The sequence below is a fragment of the Antrostomus carolinensis genome, unplaced genomic scaffold, assembly GCF_000700745.2.
Source record: "Antrostomus carolinensis isolate BGI_N321 unplaced genomic scaffold, ASM70074v2 scaffold18057, whole genome shotgun sequence".
NCBI lineage: Eukaryota > Metazoa > Chordata > Aves > Caprimulgiformes > Caprimulgidae > Antrostomus > Antrostomus carolinensis.
The window spans coordinates 11,191-20,256 of NW_010329657.1; the positions used below are offsets into that span (position 1 = coordinate 11,191).

Below are 9,066 nucleotides of genomic sequence, written 5' to 3' on the forward strand. Positions count from 1 at the left end.
TTTCCTGCTCTTATTTTTTCAGGAACCCTTCACATAACTTTTGGTTACATATCTGCTATGCTTACATTTTCTTCTCAGTGGTAATGGCAGTGAATTTACACCATGTAAATCAGAAATGGCACGAACATACTTGATCCTGACTTTGGAGCAGAGAAACAGACTAAATGAAAATGAAATTATTTTTAAAAGATTTCAAAAGCTTTTTTTGTTTTAATGTGTTTTTAAGTATGACTTCAGAATGCAGTTATATCCATGTGCATTTAAATTCATATGTAAAAGTCACCTCTAGAAAACTGGAGCTATAACTCTCCTCCCGCTCTGTTTTCTTTTTTCCCCTGCTCACTTTGAGTGCTGGCACGCTACTTGCCACCTCTGCCAGCAGTGAGATTTGAGATGAGGAGGTCTTCCAGAGTTAATAGTGTGAGTCACCGCGTTAATTGGCCAGCACAGCTCTCTGGAGCCAGAGGCACCCAGCATGCTTCAGACACTGGAGGTGGAGGACAAAGGTTCAGACCTGTGGGTCGCTCTGGCATTGTGTGTGTGGTGTGAAGTCCTCCCTGCACACTCACCCTGTGTGGAGAGGGTTCCTGTTGTACTGGCCTGGCTGAGGGAGCTGTACAGCGACACTTGGAAAAGCTTTTCGAAGTGCCTGTGCCACCGGGTACCTGCGCCCTCCTCAGAGGGCACGGTCAGTCTGCGTGCAAAACGTTGCGCGTGTGCGGCAGCTCAGTGCGTGGCTGGGTCAGCGGGCGGTGAGTCGGGTGCTGGAAGTAACTCAGGGGTCTGTGCCTTTTTTTTGAGCTCTGTGAGTTTGTAGCTACAAGTTTGGGTGGGCTTATATATTGAGGACTCTGAAAAAGGAGTCAGAGAAACAGTCTGAATTGATGTCAGCTGCACTAAACTCAAGAAGACTATGTTGGTTTCCACCAGCTAAAGCCCTGGCTCCAGCTGCTCATCATCTGACTGGTTCTAAGAGTTACTGGTGGTACATACTTTGTGCCTTTTTTCCCAAACAAACGAGTTGTGTCTCGTGTAATAGCGTCTCAACATATGGATCTTCTTGGAGAAACCGCCGATGGTATTTTGCAGCGCAGCCAAGCTGGTGAAGTGAGGGCTTTCGTGATGCTGACTGCAATGTGGAAGAAATTTTCTTTTCACCTAGGGGCACTTCTGAGAATCAGCAAGGGATTTAATTTACTTTGATTCCTTTCTACTTCCTATTGTATACTTTTCTTTGCAAGACTTTTAAACCCGTCAGTTGAGTGTATGAGATCAGTTCTCATCCCAGGGGAGTGGAGGGAGTGGGAGGTTACAGTTTTCCTCTAAGAGCCTCTCTCCTCTGTGACAATTGGCAGGAGCGTGGAGCCCTACACAGTCCACATGGTTTGTCTGTTAGCATTTATTTCGTTTTAAAGACTCCGTGTGTTGTCTAGACATTTGGGAGTACACAATGTGACTGGGAGAGCTTTGCCAATATTTTCTGCTCAGGCTGAATCCTTGTTATTGCATCTGGTTTTCAGCATTTCCAGGTCCATGGCTTGGGCTTGTGCATATATATTATTTAGGTAACCATCTTTATGCTCTAGACCATAAAGTGTCTTTGAGCTTTAAGTGTTCTTTTTTGTCTTCTGCAACATTACTTCTCATTACAGGGGGATATTTATATTTAAATTAAATTTTCAAAAATGTGTGCCTTGTTCTAAAGTGTTGGTTTTAAGTTCCCATATTTCAGAATAGTCTGGTGGAGATTGCATCTCCTGGATCGTGCAGCTGTACAGCAGTGGTTGCTTTGCCTTGTATTTGCCCTTGCTTTAATCCAGAGCAGCCTTCATGCATAGATAAATTCTTCTCCTGAAGATTTCTTCTCCCAGCCTTCTCAGTTCTCAAAAAGCCAGTGAGATGAGAAGGTCCTGGTGGCTTTTAACATGGGTTGATACATTCTGGTGGGGTTTTTTAATTCCTGAGGGACAGCTTTGCCACAATAGGCTGTGAACAGCTGATGTCTAGGCAGACCCAGGGTGTCCCTCCATCCATGACGTGTGTTTGCTCTGAAGCGGGGGAGGCCCCTCTGCAGACTGGGCGATGGGGGAATGTTTGTTTGCGTGGGACAGGGGGACATTGTGCAGCCTTGTCCATGCCACTGTGATCACACAGGTTATGCAGCGGATGAGCCATCTGTAGCAGTGGCCACCTTTCACCAAGGACTGTCCCTCCTACTCCAGCTGCACACAACTGTCCACACCCTGCACAAGTCCACACTCGTGCTCTGCTCTTTGAAACCAGTTAGTTGCTTCCCCAGCTATCGAGCTCATCGCCCGCACGCTGCGCGCACGCTGAGCAGCATATGAGCACCACGCTTGTTTAGAAACACCTCACGTGACATAGGCGAGCTCTAAGCATGAAACTGTGCTTCAGGGAGTACCAGTGACCCATGAAGCTGTAAAAATTGGCCCATCACTTTCAGGAAACTATTTAAAAACTAATCTTCCATCAGAACAGCTGTGGAAAGCTCACACAGCAGCTGTGGGGATGGACAGCTTGGCTGCTCTGAGAAGTTTAGGGTTCCAGTGCCTGAGGCTACTGCTGTCTAGTTTATTGTTTCCTTTCAGCCTGGTTGATGTCACTCAGCGCATCTCTGACACCTGAGGAGCAAGGGAGAATGTGACAACACAGGCGATTCTGTCTTAGGTGTTCATGTTTGGTTTGAACCAGGTGTGTTGGTGTTTGGTTTTGATTGCAGTGGGAAGTGGCAAGACAGGAGGATCTTGGGTTTGGAGAACTTTTTTTCCTTCTCCTATTTCTTCTCCATTGAATGTTAAACCCTGTGTTGCATCAGGTGTGTTTGGAATGAGGACAGCGAGGTTCACAGCAGTGGGCCAGCGTTTGCACAGCACAGGTAAAGGAGCAACCTGCCCCGGTGGCAAAAGGCCAGTCCTGCCACGTGCTGGGCGGCTGCAGCTGGCCACGCTCTCCACGAGCAGGGGAAGGACTATCAAACAGCATGAAAAGGGTCACCAGCTGCTTGTAGGGAAGAGTGGGCTCCCCTGTTTATTGCACACGCTGCTGAGCGGTACGATCATCTCTTATTAACTGACAATGTCAAGGAAGGAAAATATTTTGCACAGAAGACGTATGAATTTTAGGAGAATTGGAATCAATGTGATTTACCCTGTCACTCCAGTGCCAAAAGTGTCTGTGCTCAGAGCTGAACCTGACACACCGCACCTGAGTGTGCATCTTGTGTTCCCTCCGGGGTTCTCGCAGTCCTGGTTGAAGGCAGCAGCCGCAGGTACTGAACAGGTGACACAGCGGCCGAGCAGTGGAGATGAGCCCGCGGCTTGCAGAGCCAAACCCAGACTCCTCCTGCTTCTCATGTGCAGAGTCTCATAAGCACATTACAGCCCCCAAACTGTGGTTACTTGTTATTTTGGAACTTAGCCTCTCTTTTCCCTTGTGTTTCTTCTTGTCAGATATCGATGAGTGTGCAATAGGAACCCATAACTGTTCAGCTGCAGAGACTTGCTATAACATCCAGGGCAGCTTCCGCTGCCTGTCCTTCGAGTGCCCGTCCAACTACAGGAAAGTCTCTGACATGTAAGTGCAGCCCTCGCAGCACAGGGACAGCCGTCCAGCGGCTGCGGGTGTCACCTAGTGCTTAGTTTGTGGGTGGGTGTAAGGGCTCAGAGCTCCATGAAGATGCTTCGGTGCCTGGAGCACATAGTAGAAGAACTTCTTCCCCCATGTAGAAGTTCTGTCTGTTTTTGCCTCCTTCTTCCAATCCCTGGAGCCCCATTTGCCCTCCAGCTGCTGCTGTACCAGCAGTCGTCAGAGCTTGCAGCTCCACTTGCTGCAGCCCTAAAAGGGCTCTGTTTGTAATGAAGTTTTTAAAAAAGAAGATCTGTGCTGCTTGGATCATTGCAGTGGCTGCCAGGCTGCTCAGGGCACCACTTCTGCAGTGGGTTTGGGGCTCTCTGTTTAACATTCAGATTGCAATTCCTGTTGAAATGTTGAGGGGGAGCAGGATAATGAGCTGCACATCCCGGCAACTCCCAGCTCCTCAGCAGCTGAAGCTGGGGAGCCCCAGAATCTCCCTGCCCATCTCCTGCCTTGATGGCTGCGGGTGCTTTGGGAAGCCATATTGGGTCGCTTATGACATAAAATACTTCTCCTGCCTTATAGAACTGAGCAGCTCCCCAGGCTGAGGAGGTTGTTTCACATTCCCATGGTTTAGTTACCTTTTTAAGTGCGATTGGTTTTATTTTTGTGGAGCTCTGTCCAGGGTCTGCTGTCAGTCAGGAATCACAGACTCCTCTTCCCAGCTCTGTGCTGCTGGCAGCGTGGCTCTGGCTCTTTCCTCATTGTGGAGCTTCCCAACACAGCTCTCCCTGTCCATGATCTTTTTCTGACACTGTTGTACTCTGACAATTACATTGTTTACAAATGCTTTATGGGCACTGTAAAAGAATAACAAGCAGCTGGTAATGACACAGCTGAAGTTGGGGCTCCTGGTTGTCACATACCTTTGCAATACTCTGCAGTACACATACTTTTGCCTGCTACTACATGGACACTGAATGTGCTTCCCTTCTGGTCTCTTAGGAGGTGTGAACGAATCAGTTGTTTCAATTACCTGGACTGCCAAAACACCCCAGTGCGCATCACCTATTACCAGCTGAACTTCCAAACCAATATCGTGGTCCCGGCTCATATTTTCCGCATTGGACCATCGCCTGCCTATGCTGGAGACAACATCGTCCTTACTATCAACAAGGGGAATGAAGAAAACTACTTCAGCACGCGAAGGCTGAACTCGTACACGGGCATCGTCTATCTTCAGCGGCAAGTGAAAGAGCCTAAAGACTTTTTGTTAGATGTTGAAATGAAACTGTGGCGTCAGGGAACATACACTACTTTTCTTGCCAAAATTTACATTTTCATCACAGCTCACGCGTACTGAAGCCTGTACTGACGCTGGATTTTATTGGTGCTATGCTCTTTAACTGTTCTACCAAAGCTTAATACTGTTGAAGTGGCATTTCATGTATCTAGCCTTTATATTATTTTTCTATCATTGCTTTAAACTTTTTTATTTTTTGTGTAAATTAAGTTAATTTTAATCTTTTGTTTGTTTGTTTTCTTATGTAATTCTTGACATCATCATTTGACAATGAGCGAGGGAAGGGTTAGAAAGGCAGTACATACATTGTGTTAAATGCTGGAACCTTTTCTCTGAAATTATTCTTTAGGTTTAGTCATATCTCCAGGGTATTGCACTAGCGAGGGAAGATGTTCACTTGGGAGTACTGGATTTTACCACGAAGGGAAAAAAACCTTGAGCGATTTCTCTTTATGACACAAACTTAAGGTTTGGCTCAGCCACCGGCTTCCCGGAGGTTTCTCTGCGTGGAGATGCTGTGTCGAAGGCCGCACGTGTACACAGACTGTTAGCTCACCTCATATTACCGGTTGATTTTCCTTCTTCCAACTTTCATAATATGTTGCCTAAAAATATATATATAAATAAAAGAAAACTCCACCAGTGAAAAAGCCTATGACTGAGTCTTGGTTTCATAGGACTACTCGTATGCTAAATATCTGCCAGACCGAGGCCTTAAGAGCATGTCATGCTTTAGGGGAAAAGCTCACGTTGCCATTTTCACTTGTTTTCTGTACAGGTGCGGGGCTTCCTCTCCATCCAGACTCATTCTGTTTAGAATCACAGAATCCCAGACTGGTTTGGGTTGGAAGGGACCTTAAAGCTCCTCCAGTCCCAACCCCCCTGCCAGCAGCAGGGACACCTTCCACTAGACCAGGTTGCTCAAAGCCTCATCCAGCCTGGCCTTCAACACTTCCAGGGAGAAGCAGCCACAACGTCCTTGGGCAACCTGGGACAGACAGTGTCTCACCACCCTCACACCAAACAATTTCTTCCTAATATCTCATCTAAACCTCCCCTCTTTCAGCTTAAACCCATTTCCCCTTGTTCTGTCATTAACTGCCCTTATGAAAAGTCCTTCCCCAGCTTTCCTGGAGCCCCTTCAGGTACTGGGAGGCCGCTATAAGATCTCCCCGGAGCCTATAGTTTAGGTAACTGTAAGTGCAGATTAAACACTTTATAATTCTTAAAGGAATGTCCAAGGGGAAACATGGAAATAATGAAATTATCAGTAACTGCTCCTTATTTTAAAGCTTGGATGTGCTGCTGAGGAATCACTTGGAATTTTAAACAAACAAAAGGAGAGTTGCTTCTCTTCTTCAGGAGCGTTACTTCAGTCATGTTGCGAAACGACGCAGAGGAAAATGCTCGTTAAATGGGAGGTTTGTATGATGCCATTTAGAAAAGAGCACAACCTCAATTTTGAGCTAGATTTCCTCTCGTTCTACAGGAAACTGGATGAGGTCCAAAGTTGAAGGCCAGATGTGGCAAAGCACAGTATAATCGAAGTATTTGTTAGAATTTAGAAATGAGTATCAGAACTTCATGGATGTTTTCATTTCTTTTTTCCCCTCCCAGAAAAGCTCTAGTGTTGAAATTTTCTGAGCTTCCTTTGTTCTAGCTATAATTATTCTGCAAAATGTTTTAAAGGAAAAATATAGCTACAATATATTGATGTTTACTAGACTGCAGTTTAATAATCTGTTCTTTTCTACAGTCGATCTTACTTTGATCAGTGTGTACACACACAAAAAAAAAGAGAAATCAAATCTTATGGCTTTTTATGCCATAATCAACAATTGTATTATATTGTAAAATATTTGTTTGAACTGCATCTTAAAATCTTGTAAACACCACCTATATGGTGAGAGGGGAGATGTTCTGTATTTGCTATATCCCAAGGCAAATTTCTACCACTTCAAGTCACTCCTTTAATTTGGATTCTCTTATTGCTAATAAAATGCAAATCTTTCTGTATCTGATCCCATAAAGACCTTTTACCAGGGAATAATAATTGCTGTCCCCCAGCTGTAAGATACGGGATATCTGGGAGTTTGCATACATCAAAGCTTTGCTTTGTTTTCTCTACAAAAATCATTTTGTAAAAGTGATCTTCTTCCATCCATCTTTTGTTTTCCATCATTAACAGTTTCATAAGCACTTAGCGGGGAAGTGCCAACTGAGAAACACATGTTGATGCCATTTGTCATTGCAGTTAATGCAGATCTCACAGCTACAGGCCTGGCAAGATGAAGAGGCAGCACAGCGATGAGAGGCAGCGCCTTGCAGCTCTGTTACGCAGCGTATGTGTTAAGTGCGATACGTTTCTCCGTGCCCCAGTGGGGCACATCAGGAGTCACCGAAACCCAGAGTTTTCCATGAGTGTTAGCATTTGATTTGAGCGTAAATGATATTCAAGCCTCGACAGTTTTTCTTGTCAGAGAATAAATGGACAAGCCATTTGTTACTTGGAGACCTTTTGCTGACTAAAACCAGCCATAGTCAATCATATTAAGGATCTGGCAGTTTCTAACACCGACTTTTCATTTTCTAGACAGGTAATTGATGAAGAAAGTTTTAGGAAAGACTTTGCATACTATTAGAAGAGAAACGCTTTGTTGTAAAAAAACATGTCTTCATCAGCACTGTGTCCAGTCAGCAATCAAGAGAGTTAGAAATAGTTGCTCAGTGCAGCCGGTCAAAGCAAAGGAAAGGCTTACGGTAAATAATTCCACATTCGTCTGTTCCCAGAATAACCAGAAGAATCTCTTACCTCTTACCAACACACAGCACGTGCCCTGCCAGTCTGAGGAGGAGCTGCAATGCAGGGACAGTCAGCGCTGCGTCCTTTGCCTTTTCTTAGGACAGTGCTCCTGATTGAACTTGAACCAACACGTCCACCCAAGACTCAGGCACTGGTGAGGATGTGCTTCCACTGGGTCACAATGGCTTTGGGCTGGAATTTTGGTCTCTTTCAATGGGTCTGGCTTCTAGAAGGCTCAGTTCCCATCTTCAGGAATGCTCCTTCCACTGTATTTGGCTGGGTAACCTAGACAGAGAATAAGAGCACGTGTATCCACTTACACAAAAGAGGTCTTGGTGAAAAAAGTTCAGCCCTGGACAGTACCTTTACAGCCTCTTATACTTTCTTAAAGCAGCAACAGCTTCCCTGAATTCTCAGTTGAACAGACACATTCTGTTCACTGTGAGGGTGGTCAGACACTGGAACAGGTTGCCAAGGAAGCTGTGGATGCCCCCTCCCTGGAAGTGTTGAAGGCCAGGCTGGATGAGGCTTTGAGCAAGCAGGTCTAGTGGAAGGTGTCCCTGCTGATGGCAGGGGGGTTGGGACTGGATGAGCTTTAAGGTCCCTTCCAACCCAAACCAGTCTGGGATTCTATGATTCATTCTATGATTTTTCTTTCCTATTTTTTTTCTTCCCCAAGAAAGTTAAGTAGCTTTTATTTATTCCCTTCGCTTCTTCATGCCCAACCCCCCCCAGCCCTCGCATGGCTGAGCTGCATTCAGAACAGCTACCCGAGAGCTGTGCGAGCTGATCAATTCATGAGGAAGACAACAGCTGCAAACGTAATAAAGAATTACAGCAGCTTGGGGCATATGATTACATATGTGTAAAAACTCAGGTTATTAGCATGTTCCCAAAATTGGCTTGGCCTTTATGTGACCTCTCTGAACAGTGTGTGTTCTGCTTAGCTATGCAGGTTACTTACTTCTGCCTCTGTGAAGTGTGACCTCTCTGTACTCAGCTGTCGTATTCCTTGGGAGATCCAGTGATCCCAGAGACTGAGGGAGATCAAATGTATCACTGGAAGGAAGAAGAAATGAAAATCTGTGTGTTTGCTGGAAATTTGAATGGGTGTATTACAGAGTGAAACATCAGGGGTTTTTTTGACTGGAATTTATGTCACACATGGTTGAAATAGCAGTAGATAGGTGAGAAAGATGTCTTTACCTAATATAATAGTATTGAATAGTTGAATAGTTTCCTTCCTGCACCAGGGAGGAAGTATTTTACAATCTCTGCATTTAAAAAATACATGTATGTGGATGACTGCAGGTGCTGACTTGTCTGTGCTAGCATTGCTTTGTGAGCCTGAGGTAGAGAAAAGGCA

At 45.3% G+C, this 9,066-nt stretch overlaps 1 protein-coding gene across 1 annotated transcript in view; it reads left to right on the plus strand.

Moving 5' to 3' along the window:
• LOC104528606 (fibulin-2) overlaps positions 1-5,277 on the plus strand; it is a 14,883-nt gene extending 9,606 nt beyond the window's left edge. The window contains exons 8-9 of the mRNA XM_029086123.1: positions 3,471-3,594; positions 4,600-5,277. Of these exons, the coding sequence (XP_028941956.1) occupies positions 3,471-3,594; positions 4,600-4,957 (482 nt within the window). The 3' untranslated portion in view covers positions 4,958-5,277. The remainder of the gene's footprint in view (positions 1-3,470; positions 3,595-4,599) is intronic.
• The last annotated feature ends 3,789 nt before the right edge of the window (positions 5,278-9,066 follow it).